A 21,733-nucleotide genomic window follows, 5' to 3' on the forward strand; every position below is an offset into this window, starting at 1 on the left:
ATAATGATTTCCAGGCCCAAACACTCTCCTGTGAGTGACATAATTTTGTTCTTTGGGACCGAGTAAAATGCCGTTGTGTGAACAGACCACATTTCCTTTACCTAGTCATCTGGTGATGGGCATCTAGGCTGGTTCCATATCTTGGCCACAACTACTGCAGTGGCAAACCTGAGTGTGCAGATGTCTCTGTGATAAGCCAACTTGGATTCCTTTGGGTAAGCTCCAGGAGGGGTGATCTCGGGATCACATAGTTTCTTCATTTGTCAAATGGGGTCAAGTAAAGGCCACCTTAAGGATTCCTGGGGTGTTTCTGAAGACTGATCCCTGCAGAGTTTGGCCCTTGGTCTTTGCTACTCAATTGAAAGAGAAGCAAACAGCACCCCTAGTGGAGACTCTGGAGACGTGTACGACCAGCAACTTTTGTGCTCTTTTTTGAGATGTGAGCTCACAGGGTGGCTCAGGCTAGCCTGGAACTCACCACTCTTTGTCTCTACTTTCAGAGAATTGGGATGGCAGGTGTGTGCTCCCACGACTAGCTCTGTGGCTGAGCTGCCGGTCATGATGCAGCCCCTATAAACAGAAACTCCGCTCCCACGACAGGCTGCTCTCCTGATGAGCAAGGCCTGGAGGAGGGGGTGTCCTGAGTCCTGTCACACCCTGGGGACAGCTCTGAATCAACTGCAGTGCCCATCACTGTAAACAGCAGAGACATGCATAAATGCCTTTATTGATCCAAAAGGCCTTAACAGCTCCTGCGATCATTTTTAAGCTTCTGCCTGTGAAGAACTTGCTGTGAGGAGTAATTACGGCCCCTTCGTTCTGACGTGGTTCCCGCAAGCTGTGCTGCATTCAGGAGGCCACGGGATGGCACATCTGTGATCTGGCAAGGCTTTCTAGGGTCGCTTCAGGTCGTTCTGGGCAGAAATGCAGCTCTCCAGGCAATCGTGCAATAGAAATGTAACCGTCCCATGCTTTTCCAGGGACTCAGAGCACGCTCTGATGACTCCAGGGTGGAGCGCTTGCTTTCAAGACACAGGTCTGAAGATCTAAGCCCCAGCTCTCAGAGAGCAGGTGCCCATGAGGGGCAGTCACACTGAGAGCTTATGGTAGCTGCCCCACTGGCCCCCGCCAGGCCACTCACCTGCAGCTCCATCCCATCCCTCTCCACTCCATGCTCCCTCCAGCTCACTGGATGGAGTCCACTGCCAAAAACAGGCTCGGCGTGTTCAGATGGGGAGTAGGATCCAGTCGCAGGAAGATGACCGAGGTCACGGTTTAGGGTGGAAGGGGGCTGGATCCCTGGCTCAGTAGCAATCAAGCTGACCTTGAGGAAGACAATGGCCTCACTTCCTCTCCTGTGAATTAGGAGTCACTTCCTGTCCCTGCAGCTGGTGTTCTCTGGGAGAGACAGGGGCTCCTGGAGATAGCCCCTCTCCATACTTTGGCTAGGGACCCCACAGAGCCCTTCTCTAGACTCCAGGGACCTCAGGCAGGGACATGGTTCCCACTGATGACAGTCCTGGCAGCCCCAGCCCAGTCCTGCCTAGGAGTTTTGTTTTCCTTGAGGCTCCTAGAAAAAGCAAAGATCCTAGAAGACACGCGAGACTGAGGCCACAGCCAGGGCAGCGGCTCAAACTTGTTCTCTGCAATTTTGGTCTCTAAATTTCTGCTGCTGCCGTTTTCCCTGTGAAACCACTTCCTCAGCAGAGAGTGCTGGGCGCTGCTGTCTTTGTCCCCAGTCTCTTCCTCAGGCTAAATATATCCCAGCTTGTCCCAACAGAGCCTCGGTGGAAAAAGCAGATGGTGGTGACTGGGCACCCTCCCATCCTAGGGGTGAAGCTGGTCACCTTCGCACACCCACATGCATACGAAGACGGAAGACGGATGTGTTATCTGGGACCAGCTGAGGTTAGGCTAGTACTGGCTGGGCGATGCAGTCTGAGGACCCGGGATTTCTCTTCCTGTGTTGGGTTCTGCCGTGCAGGTCCCACATTCACTCACCAGAGGCCAGTGCCCACCACCAAGCTGAGCCATTAAGTGAGCTCAGGATCCATTTGGCTCTGGGACTATTCACAGGACAAGTGGGGAAGCTCCCCCTCCACCCCTACCCTTCAACTCTGAGTCCTTACCTCCTCCACCCCTCAGAATCCCCTTCCTGTGAACCCCAACTCCATTTCATTTCCCAGAGCACAGCCCATCTGTGAGGCTCACGGGAGGAAGTGACTAGAAATGGGGGTGGGGGGCTGATGTTTGCTTTTTGGGGAGCTCTAAGCCAGGATCTGAACCTGTGGTAGATCCCGTTCAGATTTTGATGAAGAAAGACCACCAAGACATATAATGAAAATGACACAACCAGACCAAACCCCTCACAGAACAAGCAGACCAACCAAAGGAACACGTAATAATATTCCCCAAGATATGTGGAACAAGCCCCCATCTGCAGCCAGAACAAACGACACACGTGCACACCAACTGTATCTCCTAAGTGAGCTCTGTCAGCATGACTGCTGCTCGCTCTCGGAGGCAGGCTTTTTCTCCATACCTTTCCCCATCTTTTAGTATTTGAACTCTGAATTATTCTTCAATATTTAAAATTACACTGAGAAAAAAAAAGATGTCGTGACCCCCCTCTCAGGGAGCCTGTCTGAGGAGAAGGCCGTGTGTGGAGAGCAGCTGAATGACCCGAGCAGGTGAACCAGGAATCACACTTTGTGCCAATCCAAGACAATACCGGCTGAAGCCTGGAGGCAGCAAGAGACATGGGTGGGGTTGGCCCTTGGCAGGCCAGGGGAAATCTAATTTGTCTTGGTAAATCAGAGGAGACCTGTGTCCCCCTAGAGACCCCGGCTCCTGATTTGACAAGGTGATCTATTAGTACCAAGCCTGAAAGGTCACCAGCTCAGAAGTGTGGCCACTGCTGGTCCTAGACGGAGCCCTAGGGGACCCTGGGAGGAAACCTTGGCGGCCGTCCTCTGGGCACAGCTGCTATAGTGCACTTTATCTAAAAGGCTCTGTGGACTGTCTCTAAGGGGAAACATCCATTTTCTTCTCTGTGGGGGCAGCCCCACCGGGGCTCACATCTACCACTCGCTAACCCCTTCCCAAGCCTCAGTGTCCCCACCCCTAGCACACAGTCTTGCCTCTTCCCTACTCTGGGACTGTGTGGGTGAACAAGCAGCTCCACTTGGCAACTCCTGACACAGTTGGAGACTCCTTGGTGCACAGGCCTCCAGAATGAAGGCATCAGAACACGGTAGAGCCTTCCCCTCTCACCTCTGTCTTACTCGAGTTGGAACAGTGCCTCAGACTAACTTGGCCTTGCCCCATAAAACCACAGCCACCAGGGCAGATGTGAAGAAGGCCACAGCCTCTGTACCTTTCCATGATGCCACTGTGCTGCCTGGGAACACAGACAAGTACCAGCTTCCACTGAGTGAGTCCCAAAAGACAGGGGAACAAGAGGCCACACTGGTATTGAAATAGCCTCCTGTCATCATTTGGTGGTGAGAATATAGGCTTCCAGGGCACCTGGACCCAGGACACATCACTTCACCTTCATTCCCCTCCAAGCATCCTGAGAGCTGGCCCAGGCCACAGCAGCCTCTGCCAGGGCTGGGGTACTCCTTGGGTGCGTCTCCTAAGGACCGCTCTGCACTGAGGCCACATGCGCAGTCCCTCAGAGCGACCAGCTTTGGCTCCTTTCTTGGAGTGGGGGTAGATTCAGTTCTAGGTGTCTCCTTGCCTTGCCTCGTTAACCTTGTCTAAAGGGGTCAAAGCTCTAGCAACAGCAGCAAACACTGATCATACAGCACGTTATACCCACAATCTGAAACGATGCATCTGTTCATCAGGGTGGAAGAGCTCAGAGATGGAACGGAGCAGCCAGGAACAGCATCTGCAGCTGCGGCTCCACTCTGAGTTTGCTTTCTGCTGAGGTTGGCAAATGTTCGGGTACAGAAGCTCACACTTGCGTGGGACTTGTCAGCAAACGTGACTCCCCCAGCTCAAGAACAACTGTAACCTTTCCTTCTCTTAACTTTGGCCAGCACAACACGCACAAACAGGAAGCCTTTTCTTTTGTGTTGAGGGGAAAGACATACCTGACTTCAACTTAAGCCCTGGTGACTGTCTGACGTCAATCTGTCACACAATAGTGTCTGAAGTTGAGGAACAACAGTGGGCCCTTTGACACAGACTCCAGCTATAAGGGGCTGCATCACGCTCAAGAAGCTTCTGGGTCCCTACAGACTGCAGTGTCCTCTTACCTTGAAAGTTGATGCAGATTCTGGACTGGCAAGAACCAGAGGGGAGATCAGGACCATGCCAGAGAAGTGGGCTGGTCTCTCTGCAGCCGCGAGGATGGAGATGGCACCGCCCTGCAAGGCAAAAAGGACAGAGTGGCACCAGCTTCTAACCAGCATGACCCTGACCCCCTCACCTGCTTCCATGCTGGCCAAGAGCATGTGTGTGGACCTGGAGCAAACTCCATCCACTGGCAGGCAGATCACTGCTTCCTTCTTTCCTCCTCTTCCTCCCTCCCTCCCTCCCTCCCTCCCTCCCTCCCTCCCTCCCTCCCTCACTCCCTCCCTCCCTCCCTCTCTCCTTCCTTCTCTCTTCTTGCCCTTTCCCCTTCCCTATTTTATTTTATTTTTTTTTGAGACAGAGTCTTACTCTATAGCCCAGGACAGCCAGAGACTCATGACCATTTTCCTGTCTCAGTATCCAGAGTGCTGAGATTATGGGAGTGAACCACCATGCCTGACTCTGTAGGGTTTGATTGCACATTTCTCTTCTCTGGGTTTTCCAAAGCCAAACATTTCAGACAGATGCAAAGAAGGTTCCCTGCTTGTGGGTCACAAGTGTACAATGCATTGCTTTCTAGTCTCAAGCCCAAAGCTAGCAGACCCACAATTCATCTCTTCTGACAAGCTTCAAATGTGTTGTTTCCTTTCTTTAGGGGGAGTCCAGTGTGTGTGTGTGTGTGTGTGTGTGTGTGTGTGTGTGTGTGTGTGTGCGCGCGCGCGCATGTGTTCAGTAATGATTCCAAAATTCAAGTTCCAGGAAGAATATCCAGTCCTGAGTGGATGTGGATGGAGCAGCAGGAGGAGGAAGCAGCAGAGGCAGTTTTGTTTGTCTGAAGCCCAGAGGAAACTGACAGCAAGACTTGTAATCTCCAACATTTACAGGAGCCTGGCAGTGAGGAGGTGCCCTGCAGAGCAGTCCTCTGGGTCTCAGCAGTTCTCAGCCCCCTGCTGCTAGCTTTCCTGCTTGAAGGAATGGCCTGGAGGCTGGGGCTGCTGTCTGAGTTTAAACTTGGTTCTTGGAGCTCAGAGATCGCAAAGGGAAAGGGATTCAAACTGCTTTCAGGACTGCTTCATGGGCTGTTCCCGCTCACTGTCATCCATCCAGCCCTGAGCATGAGGAAGGACCTCCAGGAGCTAGTTTTGCTTCTGAGTGCTGGGGGTGCAGGGGACTCCGCAGATAGGATCTGTGAAAAGGACACTCCACCGGGGCAGAGGCTAGAGGGGCAGGAAGGGACCAGGTTTGCTTTGAACTTCTCTCGGTGACCTGCTTACCATAGAATGGCCGAGGAGGAAGACAGGGACGCCAGGGTGGTCCTTCTGAACGGTGTCTACGTGCTGCAGCACATCTCTGACAAAAACCTGGAAGTCCGACACCACCATCCTCTCTCCTTCACTCTGCCCGTGGCCAACTGTAAAGAAACGGGAAGAGAGTTTTAGTCCAGTCCTCAAATGCCGCAGGCGCATCACATGAACCAGGTCCAACCACTTCTCTCCCGTAAGTGCAGAGCGCTTAAGGAACTTGCCTCCTAGAGTACTGCTGGAAACACCAGCCAACACCCTTCCTTGGAGGCGTTTTCCAAGGAAGAAGGATGGGGCAGGAGGCACACAGAGTAAGCCTTAATGCGGCTTGGCTATTCCTGCATCCCCAGCTCCTTGGCCCTTAGAGTTGTGCCTCACTGGTGGCCTCTGACCAAGTGTGTTCTGTCTCCTCTCCTTTCATCAGGAGATCACATAGCAAATCAAACAGGATGGTCAAGGTGCTTGCCAAGGCTCTCAACAAAGCAGCAATAAAGGTTGGCCCCAACTTCTCCCGCTGGGGTTTGTCACTCTATCACCTGTCTGTGCAGCTCATCTCCCCTTTCTCCTCTGCTTAGGGTCTCTGCACTTTCCCTCCCTGGTTGCGAAGGGCATCAGTTGCTATAAAATGGCGGCTGGCAGCTGTGGGAAAGTTTGGAAACTGTAAGGTGGACCAGCTTCCAGATAAGGTGCCAGCGCAGGAGGCTGTGGCTGTACCAGGATGCCAGGAGCTGGCAGTGTTGCTCACAGAGCCCGGGTCACCTCTTCAAAGGGACTTTGCAGCTATGGGGCAAATCACTCTTTCGAGTGGGGAGAGGCTACCAAGCCTAGAACCAACTCAGAGACTCTGCTGTGGTCAGACACCTATTCGACACTGATGTCCCCCTACACTCCCAGCCGCTTTCAATGTCTTACCACCTCCAGAGGAACGCTTCCAAGTCTCATGCCTGTCTAGGGTGTCCCTTCTTTAAAATTTATTACATTTGGGGTAAATGTGTGTCACAAAAATTGTACCACACCAACCATTTCTAACCAGCTCAGTGGCACCGAGGGGTGTTCACAGCATTTAGAGTCTACTATTTACCATCAGGGCATTGCCATCTTCCCAATAGCCTTTGTATAGCCATCATCATTCCTTTCTCCCTTTGCTGAAGTCCTATGTTTGCAGGTGAGGACTTTAAAAGGTGATCAAGTTAAGATGATGTGACCTGGTGTGACCGATGTCCTCATAAGAGGAGGAAATACAGATGTCGGCACACAGAGGGACAACCATGACAGCAAGATGGTGCCCGCAAGCTGAGGAGGAAGGCCCCAGGAGAGCGCACACCTTCACCCTGAATTTCTGGAAAAAGGAGTGTTGGTTATTTTACAAAGATTTTATTTATTTTTATTATTTTTGATTGTATGTGTGTAGGGAGTGTGTGATTGGAGTTCAGAAGAGGACACCAAATTATCCTGGAGTTGGAGTTACAGGCAGCTGTGAGCTGTCCAACATGGGTGCTGGGAACTGAACCCCAGGTCCTCTGCAAGAGCAGCAAGTGCTCTTAATCACTGAGCCACCTCTCTGCCCTCTCACCTACTCTGTAGACTAAGCAGTTCTTAAATGTGTGATTTTCCTCTGTTGACCTCCCGAGCATGTGGAAATAGAGGCATGAACCTCCAAATCCAGTCTTTGCTGTGTTTTCTATGTCCATTCCTTAGGTAGCACACTTCATTCATTCACACATTCATTCTTAAGGCAGAGTCGCCTGTCAAAAGATCAGTCTCGTGATTCACAAATCGAAGCCACATAAAGAACACAGGGCGGGCTCCTCCCAGTCCCTCCATCTTCCCCTAAATTTAGCATTTCTGCCTCTTTGCAACCCTCTGAAGATGTGAGCCTGGTCTAAAGCCTCATACTACCCAGGAAGAGCACAAGGAACCCACCTGAAGCTCCATGAAGTAGCCTTGCAATCAAGTCCCTACCCAACTTTTCCCTCAACTTTTCTGTCAGAAAAACTTCAAATACATTAAAATTTTGGAAGCATGTTTCCATATATATATATATATATATATATATATATATATATATATATATATATCTGAATTTTTATAATCTTTACCCCAAACTTGTTGCCATTTTACTTTCTGTCTGTACACATGTGGTGATTAACACTGATGTCAATTTGGCTGAATGTAGAATCACTTTGCAGATGGGCCTCCGATGTGGCTGTTGGGGGTTGTCTTGGTTGTCAATAAACACAAATTCATCGAGGTGAGAAGACCCATCTTAACTGTGGGTGAGACGGTCCCTAGCATGGGATCCTGGACTGCATAAAGTGGAGAAAGCAAGCTGAGCAGTAGATGACTATGTCCGCTGCTCTCAGCTTCTGGCTGCAGATGTGGTGTGGCCAGCTGCTTCAGCTTCCCACTTTCCCCACCAGAAGGAACTGTCACCGGGAACTGCGAGCTCAAAGAAAGCCCTTCGTCCTTAAGCTGATTTTGTTTCGTCTTGTTTTTGGGGTGTTTTATCACTGCAACAGGAAAAGAAGCCAAGGCAAAAACTTGTAAATAAGCCGGGCGGTGGTGGCGCACGCCTTTAATCCCAGCACTCGGGAGGCAGAGGCAGGCGGATCTCTGTGAGTTCGAGGCCAGCCTGGTCTACAAGAGCTAGGTCCAGGACAGGCTCTAAAAAAGCTGCAGAGAAACCCTGTCTCAAAAAAAAAACTTGTAAATAAAAGATGGTTGAGTCACTCAAAAGTAAGTTACAGATTTAACAGCTGGGAAGTCTAGGTCTTGACATCCACACCCTTGACTTCTAGACACGGCCTTGAGCCTTGAGGTTTTTCATCTTTCCTGTTTGGGTTGGTATTCCTAGTATTCACATGAAGTCACCCACGTGAAGCCCAGCAGCTCAGAAGCTTTTCAAATAATGCATTACTGTATACGGGACAATCAACAACTCTTAGTCCCAACACACAGTTCTCATTCATCCTAGCAGAAGGTAGGAGAGAGACTTCTCTCACTTCCTAAATTGTGATGTTGCCCTGATGTTACAGTTCCTGTTTCAATTGAATCCAGCCTATTTCTAGATTTTATTTATTTGTTTTCAGTGTTGAGTGATGAACCTAGGAGGACATTGGTCATACTGGGCAAATGTTCTCCTACAAGCCCACACCTCAATGTCCCACTTATTTAATGACTGATGGATATGCACATATGAATGCAGGTACCTGAAGAGGTTAGAGGCATCCGATACCCTGGTGTCACAGGCAGTTGTGAGCTGGGTGCTGGGAATCTTGTGTGGGAAGTCCTTCTGTCTATGTGTTGCTTTTATTTGTTAGTGAATAAATCTGTTTTGGCCAGTGGCTTAGCAGAATAGAGCTAGGTGGGAAAACTAAACTGAATGCTGGGAGAAAGAAGGCAGTCAGTGAGAAGCCATGTAGACAGACACTGAGGGAATTTTAGCAGGTAAGCCACAGCCAAATGGCAATACACAGATTAATAGAAATGGGTTGATTTAAAATATAAGAGTTAGTCACAAATACACTTAAGCTATTGACCAAACAGTATTGCGAATAATATAGTTTCTGTGTGTTTATTTTGGGTCTGGCAGCCGGGGGAACCAAAAAGCGGTCTCCCCAACAGGAATGAACCCAGGTCTTCTGCAAGAAGTCGCCTTTCCAGCTCTCCAGCACCCCACCCATTTAAAATGTTTTCAAACACTTTATTATTATTTTTTATTTTGTACACATGAATATTTGCCTGCATGTATGTCTGTGCACCAAGTAAGTGTCTGGTGCCAGTGGAGGACAGAAGAGGACACCAGATACCTGGGACTATGGCTATAGATGCTTGTGAGCCACCAAGTGGGTTCTGGGAACAGAATCAAGGTCCTCAGCAAGAGGAGCCAGTGCTCCTAACTGCTGAGCCATCTCCCCACACTTCTTCCACCACTTAAGACACTCTTCACTAAGATGCCCAGGCCGGACTTGAACTCCGTCCTCCTGCCTTATTCACCCCAGCGGTTGAGACTGCAAGCCTGCACCACCACACTCAGTATGTACACTGCTTCTGGATTTCAACTCAGTTCCCCTGATGAGTTCACTGAGTGTTATCTCTGCCCTTATCCAGCAGAGCTCACATCCCACAGTCCCTCTAGGTCATCCGTTCTCCAAACAAGGCTGGCTTTAGCTTTGCGCTTCCATGCATCCCACCTTCCCCTACCCAGGATAATTTGATGTCCTCTTCTGAACTCCAAAGGCACGTGCATGTAAGTGCTCACTCCCTACACACACACACACACACACACACACACAATCAAAAATAATAAAAATAAATAAAATCTTTGTAAAATAACCAACACTCCTTTTTCCAGAAATTCATGGTGAAGGTGTGTGCTCTCCTGGGGCCTTCCTCCTCAGCTTGCGGGCACCATCTTGCTGTCATGGTTGTCCCTCTGTGTGCCGACATCTGTATTTCCTCCTCTTATGAGGACATCGGTCACACCAGGTCACATCATCTTAACTTGATCACCTTTTAAAGGATTCAATTTTCTCAGAGTTCATGTTACTCAATCCTTGTGTGTTTGTACCTCAGGGACCCTTGCATTTGGCAACTGAGAAAACTGACCCTGGAAGACTCAGTATGGAGCTTGAGCTGTTGTCTGGCAGCAACCTATGAGCAGGCCTTGGTCTCCCAAGCCAGTGTCCCTACTGTCACAGTTCAGGGCCAAACCAGGCAGGAAGCAGGACACTGGGAGCCTGACAGCACTGGGGAGGGAACCCTGGACCTAGCAGACGCAAGCATGGACCAGACCACTGCCTTCTGCTTCTCTCATTTTCATCCTCAAAATGAAGATTTACTCCATTGCCCAGGTAGCTCCTGAGGAGCTGGGGCGGCCAGCCTGCACCACTAGCCAGGCTCCTTCTCTTCTTCCTCCTCCCCCTTGTCCTCCTCTTCCTCCTCTCCCTCATCAATAACAAAGTCTTTCTTAACAGTGAAAATCTGCTGTGGAAGCATACTGATGGCCCAGTCACCAGTCACAGGGCAGTACCGGGACTGTGCAGGCCAGAGGCTACGTGACACAAGAGAGCTGTGCAGTCACCTTGTGCAGGGACAGCCCGCTACCACGTGGTCTGGTTCTCCAGAGCCAGCTGATGTGCAAACAGGGAGGCTGCTGGGTCCCCACGAGGGCAGAGGGATGAGCAGAGATGGCTACTGGAATGGACTACAGCAAATGACAACATAGACCCACTGCAGAACCACTGTAGACCACTGCAGACTCACTGTAGACCCACTGCAGACCCACTGTAGACCCACTGCAGACCCACTGCAGACTCACTGTAGACCCACTGCAGACTCACTGTAGACTCACTGCAGACCCACTGCAGACCCACTGTAGACCCACTGCAGACCTACTGTAGACCCACTGCAGACCCACTGTGGTAAGGTCACTGACCTCTACCATGACAGGGAAGAGATGACAGCAGGAAAGATGGGGAGAAGGGAGACAGAGTCCAGACATAACTGAGATAGCTGTGTGAGGCCTCCCTGTGTTTATCAGACTCTATCCGAGATCTTACTCTGGAGTTGGATGCTCGACTGTGGACCTGGCGGTCGTTCTGAGGCTTTGCTGCTGTTTCCCCAAAACTAACCTTGACCTTGACTTACTTATACACGTCAGAACAAAGATGGTGTGTGTGTGTGTGTGTGTGTGTGTGTGTGTGTGTGTGTGAGATGGAAAACGTAGGCATTCTAGTGGGTGCCCCCACCTCCAGATGCCCAAAGAGCAAGTCTGGAACAAGGAGAGGGTTTGGGTGTCAAAATTCCTTACTTAAACTCCATCTTCACAGTGAAGGCCTCATCCACTGTCTCTAGGACTCTGCAGTGGACCCCCATCCCTTTCCCCATGCCAAACCTACAGGTCCTCTGCCCACTATCTGCACACACCACTGTCTGTTCATCTCTCACCAGGTCTCTGCACACACCAGTATCTGTTCATCTCTCACCCCTGTTCCTCTTCAGGTCCCACTGGACTCTGCAAAGTGGCCTGTCTCCATCTGCCACCAAAGCCAGTGCCACTGACAGATGGAAGGGCTGATGGTGGAACAGGCTCTGGGCCTGGCCTTGTCCCAACTGGACAACTCAGGATGGAAAGAGCCATGTGCCACGGGCTCCCTTACCAGGCTGTCATGTCTGTGCACTTCACCCAGGCCTCCTGTCTGGGTTTATTTTGATGAAGTCCACAGGGCTAGGGCAATACTATACTCTAGCTAACTGGTCTTGGCTTCCAGAGACCATCTGGCTGTCAAGATGACAGGTATTTATTTCCTGCCCCTACAGTCTGTGTTCCCAGACATCCCACAAGAATAGCAGGCACCAGAGGATGGGATCCTGCAGGACCTAAGATCAGGCCAGAGAGCTGGTCCTGAGAACTGGAGGTGGACCAGGAAGAGATGGGTGTGGGAGCCTTGTCCTTCAGAGGACAGTGAAGTCCTTTGTCCATGAATACCACAGTGACTGAGGAGCATAGGGGGAGACTTTAGTGTGTCCCTACTTCTAAATCTAGGGGTTGCCACAGACTCACAAGTGTCCCAGGGATGCACCAACTTCACCAATGCATGCTGTCTCACAAGCTTGATGTCCAGCCTGGCAATTCACCCCACCCTGAGATAGTCATCCAAGGGAACTTCCTGGGATACAGACTAACTCGTGGGCTGCAGCTGCCACTGGGGCATTTAGACATCACAGCAAAACGATTACTAGACAACAGCCAGGAAAGATAAAGGAAAGACGATTAGGGAAAATCTCAGAAACCAAGCACAGGCGGGTAAAAGGCCAGCACAGAAACCACACATGTGGTTCGCCATGTTGAGAAGCTAAAGTGAAGAGCTTGTAGCTCAGACCCACACCTCAGAATAAGCACGGAGCAAAGGAGCCAACCGTGAGCTCCTGGTCACTTCCTGTATTTGTCTGTTTGCTATGATTGTTATGGAAACCATGATCCACAGGAACTTAGAGACTTATATCACCTCATAGCGTATAGTCCACTAGGAGGGGTAGTCACGGAGTTAGAAGGGAACTCAAGGCAGGAACTGAAGCAGAGGCCATGAGAAGCACTACTTATTAGCTTGCTCAGCAGCCTGCTTTCTTATACAGCCTGGACCACCTGCCCAGGGGCGTTACCACCCACAACAGGCTGGGCCTTCCAAATCACCACAAGGAAATGCCCCACAGACTTGCCTGATGGTTCAATCTAACGGAGGCAAGACTTCACGAGGTTCTCACTTCCCAGGCGACCAGAGTTGTGTCAAGTTGACAAAAACAAAAACAAACAAACAAAACAAAACTATCCAGTAACTTCCCTGTCTGTTAAATGGGGAGAGGTCTACATATGTCAGAGAGTCACTGAGGAGCAGGCCATGGTGTGGGTCTGAGGCTAGCCTGGGCTACATACATATGAACAAATACGGCCTGTGAAGCCGTCAGTGAAGGTGACCAGCCTGGCTGGCATGGAGCAGGACTCTCGCAGTGACAGCTTTTGGCCCCTTCCCACTGCTTCCATTCACGTGTCATGTTAGTGGACTTTCTCCCTTGTCAACAGTCTCCTTCCTCTGGCTTGTGTTTCAGACATACGAAGGATTTTCCACTTGTTCAGCTCTCCAAACAGAAGCGAGAGAAGGCACCGTCTGTGTCCTCAGTCACCCCAGCAGCTTTCTCGGGTCCACCTTTCAGCCCAGTTCCCTCAAAAGTGTCTTCATTGATCGCGGAACAGATCTCTGTGGGTTTTTTCCTTCATAAATATTACTAGATGAGTTGTATTGTCCATAAGACTGCAGAAATTGCCAACTAACGTGGGTCAAGCTTGGGATTGGTAAAACATGAATACACAAATGAGAAGATAAGAAAACAAAAGCCGGAGCAGGGCATAGTGGCACATGCCTTTATTCCCAGCACTGGGGAGGCAGAGGAGGGCAGATCTCCATGAGTCAAGGCTAGCCAGGGCTACACAGTGAAATCCTGTCGTCAAAAAAAAGAAAGAAAGGAAGGGAGGGAGGAAGGAAGGAAGGAAGGAAGGGAGGAAGGAAGGAAAGAATACAGCAACTGGGACTGTGTATATAGTGTTGAACACCTGTAATCAAAGTACTTGGGAGGTAGAGACAGGAGGATTACTGTGAGTTCAAGTCAGCTTGAGCTATAATGTGAGACACTGTCTCAAACAACCAAGTAAATAAAAGTACAGAAACCCAAGTTTAACCCCTGTTGAAACTGTATTAAGTGTGGCATTTGAAAAAAATAAGGCAAGCTTGAATGTTCCCAACACTAGTGTCTCTGCTCCAGTTACTGTGCACTGTATCCATAATCCGTGCCACTATGACAACTGCTACATGCTAGTGAAGAGAACTCATAAAAGATGGGGCTGGAGAGATGGCTCAGCAGTCACAGGTGAGTACTGCCCTTAAAGAAGACACGAGTTTGGTTTGCAGCATGCACAAATGCCTGTAACTCCAGCTTCTAGAGATCTGATGGTCTCTTCTGGCCTCTGAGCTCACCTGCACTCACACATGGGCATATCCACATGGTGACGCACATACATACACATGCGCACAATTAAACATAGAACAAATATTTAAACATATATTAACAAAGGGCTTGTATTTCATGGTACAGCACTTGCCTTGCAGGTGTGAGGCCCTGGGTTTCATCCCCAGCTGCACAAACACTACTTCTACTGATAACTATTAACCAAGGTCACTTCCCAAAAGGACACATGACTTTCGGCTTCTGTAAAATAATTACTTAAAAAGGGGCGGGGTGGGGCAAGGGGGATTTCACCCAGCAGAGCAAGCTGCTTTAGAAAGATATGCAGATTTGATCTGGCAGTCCAGGATGGGAGGCATCATGGTTTTAATGGTTCAGTGGAACTTTCAGAAGGCCTAGGAGATGCTGGCAGCTAAAGCCTGTGAAGCCAAAGGACTTTCACATGAAAAGCAGGGACTAGGGGATTGGGGTTAAGGGCAGAGGTGTCTATGTGGCCTTGGTCAGGTGACTCACTAAGCCTATGTCATGGAGACTGTGAGATTAACAGGCAAGTGAATGTGAGGTGGTCATTATGGTGTAGAAACAGTCAGTCACCATCCTCCTGAAGGCTCCCCGTGAAGACCTGGGGCTCAGACAAGCCCTGCATGTTACACACAAAACTAAAACTAAATGACTCCTGTCCTCCACAAGGCTAGGGGACATCACATCCATGGCCTGGCACAGCTTCACTGTGAGAGGAAGGAGCGCGAGCTGTCTGACATCTGACTACTTATGCTTTTAAGAACCGCAGGAAAAAAAAAAAATCTGTTTTTAGTGGGCTCATATATATTGTATATCGAAACACAGAAGGCTCGAGACGTTCATTCTCAACGGTCATAGAGGTGAGCTCCACCCTCACTCTGGTACTGGAGATTAAGCTGAGGACCTTGAATACTCCAGGCAAGGGCTCTACCACTGGGTTATTTCCCAGATAGAAAACAAACAACACAAACCAACTGTTCATTTTGAGACAGAGTCTCAATTAATTGCCTAGCCTGGCCTTGAAGTCACTCGGCAGTCTCGGCAGTCTGGGCAGGCCCGGCAGGCCTGGAAGTTCGATTCTCCTGTTTCAGCCTCTTGAGTGCTGGGATTAGGGCTGTACACTACCGAGTCTGGTGCTCAGTGCCTCCTCCTGTCCCTCTTCCTCTCTCCTTCCCTCCTTCCCTCTCTTCTCTGTGGTGCCTTGTACATGCTAAGCCAGTGCTCCAACCCTGAGTCACAGCCCAAGCCCCACCTCTCTTTTTTAAGGCAACCAATTTCTTTGCCATTGGTGTGACAAGAGAGCCATAGAGTAAATAAATATGACCCAAAGAATGGGCCACAGACTACCGCCAGCTTTGGGCCATCTGAAGTCCTGACACAGACAGATCCATAAGATTGCCTGGGCCACATCAAACGCCCCAGGAACTTTTTTATTTATTTTATTTATTTTTATATTTTTATTTATTTTATTTTTTCAAGACAGGGTTGTTTTTTTTTTTTTTTTTTTTTTTTTTTTTTTTTTTTTTTTTTTTTTTTTTTTTTTTTTTTTTTTTTTTTTTTTTTTTTATAGCTTTGGAGCCTGTCCTGGAACTAGTTCTTGTAGATCAGGCTGGCCTCAAACTCAGAGATCTGCCTGCCTCTGCTTGCCAAGTGCTGGGATTAAAGGCATGAGCCACCACTGCCCAGCCTCCAAGAACTTTTGACATAAAATCCTGCCTATGTGCCAGGAAGAGCCTTCCAGCTCCAGCCACGGCCCTGAGACTGTCTTGATTTCTGACTCCAGCCTTTAATCTCAGTGCTTTATAGGAACAAGGACACATCCTGTGTGTCCTTTCTTGTTTCTGTGGTGACTTAGTACTAAGCTTTCAAAATATCAGACGTCACAGTTTCCCACTAAGTTTTTTATTTGGTGTCGTCTGCCCTTCTGTAACATTCAAAAGCAGAGGTTCCAGGAGCACACGGGGTTATACACCAATATAAGAGCCACTAAAACCAGTAACAAATTAAAATGCAAGGGAGCCAAAAACAAAAAATTGCCAGCCATCAGAGGACACATTCAAACAGTACCACAACCAACAATCCTCTTAGATTCCAAGAGCAGGGAGTGACTGAAAGATCACAGGTCAATGGGAGAGGAGAAGGGCGTTGGTATATGTAAGGCAAGAACTCCGTGCCCGTGTGTGGCCATCCTTCTTGCCAGGGCAAGGGATGTCACACAAGCAGGCAGGCTGCTTCTCTCTCTCTCTCTCTCTCTCTCTCGCTGACAAACACGCAGATGGCAGAAAGACCAAGGCCACAGCTTGTCGGCCTGGAGAACGGTTTGTTTCCCTCAACAAAAGCCATTTCCTCTTCTCTATCTGCTGAGGATCCAAGTTTCTGTCCCAGGGCACTCAGCACAACCGGCTTTGGTCTCTTCAGCTAACATGGAACTGAGGTACCTTTGCTGGAAGAAAGCGATAGCCTTCGGCAGCTCCCTGCAGCATCTAACACAAGCTCTGAGTTACAACAGAGATCAAGGCAGAAATTAATTTCTTTACTAATTGACAACAGCTTGGGAAAGGTATAAAGATGCCAGAATTCAGCATATGGGCTATGGAAACACATCTCGACTCAGAGTTCTTTTTTTTTAAAGCTGTTACAACATGCTTTATAATGTAACCAACTAAAAGGCTGTTATCGGTGCGCATTTTCGGAGTCGTGCATTCTCAGAATTTCTTATTTAGAGGATTTATTTGAAAACATCCTACACTCCACTGTATAAATAAGAGGAAACAACATGACAAAAAGCGTCATAACTGCCATGCTTGGTGTGTCTAGCAGGACCAGCTTCCTTTTGTGTCGTGCTATAGGATGACAGTGTGGAGAACAAGGGAGGCAGGATCTGTGGGATGGGCAGTCAGATCCCCGTGTTCTGTACACGTTCAGGCCTCTCTCCTGTTAGGCTTCTCTTTCATGAAGTGGCGAGGCTCTGGGAAACTGTGTGGGCTGGCCAGAATCACCCCAGAAAGCTATCCCTTTGGCTCACATCTCCCGATGGGAGTGGCTCTGGCTTCTGAGCCAGCAGCAGCTGGGAGGTGGAGAGGCGTGTACCACCAGAAACTTCCAGGATGCGACACACCAAGGAATGAAGCCTGCAACAGAATAACAGGATGCTTGAAAAATCCCACGAGGGCTGGAGGCCAACTCAGCGTTTACTGTAAGCAATCCCAATGGCCTTTAAAAATTCAGGAATATATAATATATAACCAAATATATAATATATAACCAAATAATATATATTATATAATATATATATCTCACAGACAGGACCGAATGGGACAGGCAACTTAGCAGGCTCCTGAAGCAACCACGTTTGCAAGGTGGCTTCCCGATAACCATTATTTGTGTCGGATCAGGTAGAGACTATGTTTTAGATATTTGCCCCTATGTCATAAAGCCACAGGCAGTTTCTGGAAGGCAGCAGAAAGAATACAGGGTTTGGTATGAGATGCAGGCTCCACTGGCAGAGCGACTTTTTAGCTGTGTTACCTGACACATTTCTTTGCCACTAAGACCCTTGATATTTCTTTCCACCAGTGACAGCTGACATCAGGGTGACTCTATTTGTTTGACAGATTGTTCAAAGGGTTAAGTGGGAAAAAATCCTCCGCAAAGCACCCTGCAAGCCTATCTCAGTATTTATTTCTTAAAGGCAGGACTAAGGAAGCCTGGCTAGGCACTTCTGAGTTCCGGGTATGGTGGACATACATAATCCAAAATGCAATCTTACTGCTTGGGCCAAACCAGGCTTTCAAGGAGGTCTGGACTTAGAGCAAAGCCCAGCCTCGGGGCACCGTTTCTATGGCAACCCACCCTGTGTGCAGGCACAGACAGGCAGAGCAGGGGAGGAGGGAAGAAGGCAGGGTGGGGTGTGTGTGCTCTAACCCCTTACAAGACTGGATGAGAAATTTAAACTTTTGCATATCATGTTAGTGAAATCATTTTGACTTTTCTAGAGTAAAGAGAAAGAATAGGTTGTTGAGGGATAGAGACTCAGGAGCCAGGAGCTGTGAGAAGAGGCGGCCCAAGTCTGGAACAAGAAAAGTAAGAAGACAGGAGCCAGCAGCCCACAAGGGCTGATGGAACCAGATGAGTGGAGAACTCTGGATGACAGTGAATCTGGGTCCAGACGGGTGGCAGAATCCCCTCGACCGTCCTTCAGTGTAAAACACAAACCACAGTTGTAGCCGTAAGCACTGTTTCTAACGTGGACACCACATGTAGGTCTTTCCTATTTCTCTGGAAGTTACTCTACCCATTCATTATGACACTGCTCTGAGCACCCCAGGCACCAGGCACTGCCCACCCTACTAGGCATGACGCACGGCCCTTCAGGCATCCTACTGTCTGGACCACTTCTCACTTGTATCCCACCACACGCTCACCCTGTCCTCCCTCTCTCCACTGTTCTCGGGGCACCTAGAATACACAAATCTGGTGCCATCCTACCTAGCACGATGCTGCCTCCGGTTCCATGACACCACATCCCACTTGACTAGTCCCAGTGTGTGGAAAGTATCCGGCTGTGGTGGATTTTCGAGAATTAAGTCAGAGAAAACGAGTGGTCACTAGACAAGAGGTTCACTCCAGGAGTGAAGGCTCTCGGGTCCAGCCCAGTCCCCCAGAGGGGACAGGCACAGAGTGTTCTACCAGGACTGTCCAGAGACTGGAGAAAGGATGTCCAGGCTCTCTCCCAAGCACACCCATCTCAGCTCCATCATGTCCCAATGGAGACTCCAGAGACGGGCTTCAGGCTGTAGCCTCTGCCCCCTCTATGGTCCCTGGGCAGCTGAGCCAACTGAATCCAAACAAGGGTTTGATCACAACCCTGGAGCCTGGGGACTGATCCTGAAGACCAGCTGGAGTTCTTATCTTGTAGAGACGGGAACTCCACAGGGGAGGGGCCCTGGGTCATCCACTTGGAGTAGAGTTAAAAGTAACTGGCAAGAACAGGCAGGGTGTCCTCAGTGCTTTGGCTTTTGTTTTCCCTCAGTGCTGGAGATCAAACGCCTGGACTCATATAGAAGCCGCTGCTGCCCCGACAAGTGTCAGGAGTAATCTGAGACAAATTCACACCGGGTGGGGGTCCTCAGGGCAGCAGGGTCCCTGCTTCCGTTTTCTCTGTAAGCAGAAAGTCTCCATACCACTCCATACCATCAAGCTGCACACCCGTTCTCCAATTTCAAACATTGAAGGAAAAAAAACATCTAGCGGCAATGCTAACACGGAGGGGAATGCCCCAAACAGCACGCGGAGGCTAGACCCCAGGGCCTCGTAAGGGGCCATCTGTCCACACTGTGTGGAGAAGATCACTGGCTCCCCCCCAACTCTCTCTCTCTCTCTCTCTCTCTCTCTCTCTCTCTCTCTCTCTCTCTCTCTCTCTCTCTCTTTCACACACACACACACACACACACACACACACACACACACACCATGGCCAACTGGACAATTAAAACTACTTGATGTTTTGTTCATTTCCCCCCATATTTTTCTAAAATTTCTGTGGCTTTAATGGTAGTTTTCTGTTAAAGGGAGACGTGCGCAGCCTGAACAGGGCATGAACCTGAGGGGCCGTCAGCCTGCAATCAGAGCTGCTGGGTGGCTGTCATTGGCGTCTGATCGTTTGTGTGCTGCACTGAGGTGCGGGCTGTGGTGAGGTGTTGAGCATATGAAAATGAGCCGGCTAAGTGGATGTGAGGGGCGGGGGAGCAGGGGAATGGCAATCAGTGTCAAGAGCCCCTTAATAGAGGCAAGATGCTCTGCTGGCCTGGATTGAAGCCATCAAGACAATTCCCTAACTGCTACAGAGGCATGCCTGGGACAGAAAAGGCAATTACCACAAAGAGTTTCACGAAATACCGTTTGTGATCTCAGCCACCCAGGCAAACCATCATCGGGCATTTGGTAGGCTGACTGCAGAAATGGCTCAGGCTTTGACCCCCATACGCACTTCTCTGCAATGTGCCTGGGCCTCTCCAGCAAGGCTAGATTGGAGCTCGCGCCTTTAGCCCAAGCCAGTGATTCTCAACCTTCCTAATAACCTTCCTAATGCTTGACCTTTTAATACAGTTCCTCATGCTGCGGTGCCCCCAAACATAAATTATTTTTGTTGCTACTCCATAATTGTAATTTTGCTACTGTTATGAATCGTAAGTGTCTGATTTGCAGGATGGTCTTAGGTGACCCCTGTGAAAGGATCATTTGATGCCCCCAAAGGGGATGGGACCACAGGCTGAGCCACTGGGAATGTAGCATGTTCAAGCCTCAACTGAAAAGGACTTGAAAGTCCTGTGTGGGCTCCCAAGACACTGTTACTTCCTGATAGCCATGTGTACCAGCCCAGGACCTTTCTGGTGACCACAGGTGCCCCCATTGGCACTGCCCTCAGAACAGAGCTGCCCTGCCCAACTGCAGCTGACAACGCACGTGCCAGAGCCTGGTTGTGATCCCAAAATTATCCATCCAAATCCTGCTACTCCACTCACTCATGGCGTCGAGGGCCAGATAACTAGCTACTGTCTCTAGCTACTACACTTTAGGGGTAGTATGTTACACAGCTAACTCATTAGCTTACTGTTGCACAAATGCACCGTGCAACATCTCATTCTGGAGAGTTTCATTCTAAAACGTGACAGTCTGGACAATAGACTATCCTCCTTTGATGGGTGTCTGAGCTTTCTGATCTGCAGCGAAGCCTTATGGAAGTCAAGTCCAAAGAACCATATATGACAAGTGGCCAGCAGCCACTGTGCCTACTGATATAAAATTAGTATGCCTTTTAAAAGACAAAATACCTGGATAGGATCCTGCTGCTTCTCTGGCAACTGGCCCTGTCACTTTCCCAGATGTTTCTGTACACACTCATGCCTGCCTCTGATCTCTATGCAATTCTGCTAAGTGGTCTTCTGTCTGCCTTCCATAAGCAGATCTATTCCCCCTTAGCAATGTCTTGGATACCTTTTTATAGCCAAATCACAACGTGAGCCAGACTTGGTGGCTGCACACCTGTAATCCCAGCCCTTAGGTGGCGGAGGCGGGGGTGGGGGTGGGGGGGGGGGGGGGGGGGACTGCTGTGAGCGTGAGGTCAGCCGGAGCGCCACAGGAAGACCCTGTCTCAACCCCTTGCTTAGAGTCTTGGGGAGATGTGAGCTTGGTGTGGCTGGGTTCCTCAGCTGGCCAGCATGTAAGACCTTTTCAGAGGTTCAGGAACAGGGCAGTTCTCCAGAGCAGATACGGAGAAGAGGCATCATTGACTGGCGGATGTTTGGAAGGAAGCCTAACAGACTTGCCTTTCCCAAATGCACGGATCAATGAATTGAGGCATCCGCCCCAAACCCACTGAATATCTGTGTTTAATGGGTTTGTCTCAACTCCCATTATCCTCTGGGCCCATTCTACCCCACCCCCTCCATACACACACCAGTCTTGGGTAGTATGGCTTATCAAGGAGAGAGAGACTGCTCTTTCCAGCTTCAATCTGAGAGGAACACACAACCCGTGGCTACCTTTTCCTTTGTTTGTTTAATTTTTATTATATGTGTGCAGGATGT

At 49.5% G+C, this 21,733-nt stretch overlaps 1 protein-coding gene across 3 annotated transcripts in view; it reads right to left on the reverse strand.

Moving 5' to 3' along the window:
• Mgll (monoglyceride lipase) overlaps positions 1-21,733 on the reverse strand; it is a 101,900-nt gene that overhangs the window by 15,508 nt on the left and 64,659 nt on the right. For all 3 annotated transcript variants that reach the window (XM_038320536.1, XM_038320535.1, XM_038320537.1), the window contains exons 4-5: positions 5,577-5,713; positions 4,266-4,376 (exon numbers count right to left, since the gene is read on the reverse strand). In XM_038320536.1, the coding sequence (XP_038176464.1) occupies positions 4,266-4,376; positions 5,577-5,713 (248 nt within the window). The remainder of the gene's footprint in view (positions 1-4,265; positions 4,377-5,576; positions 5,714-21,733) is intronic.

Source organism: Arvicola amphibius, chromosome 2, assembly GCF_903992535.2.
Source record: "Arvicola amphibius chromosome 2, mArvAmp1.2, whole genome shotgun sequence".
Classification (NCBI taxonomy): domain Eukaryota; kingdom Metazoa; phylum Chordata; class Mammalia; order Rodentia; family Cricetidae; genus Arvicola; species Arvicola amphibius.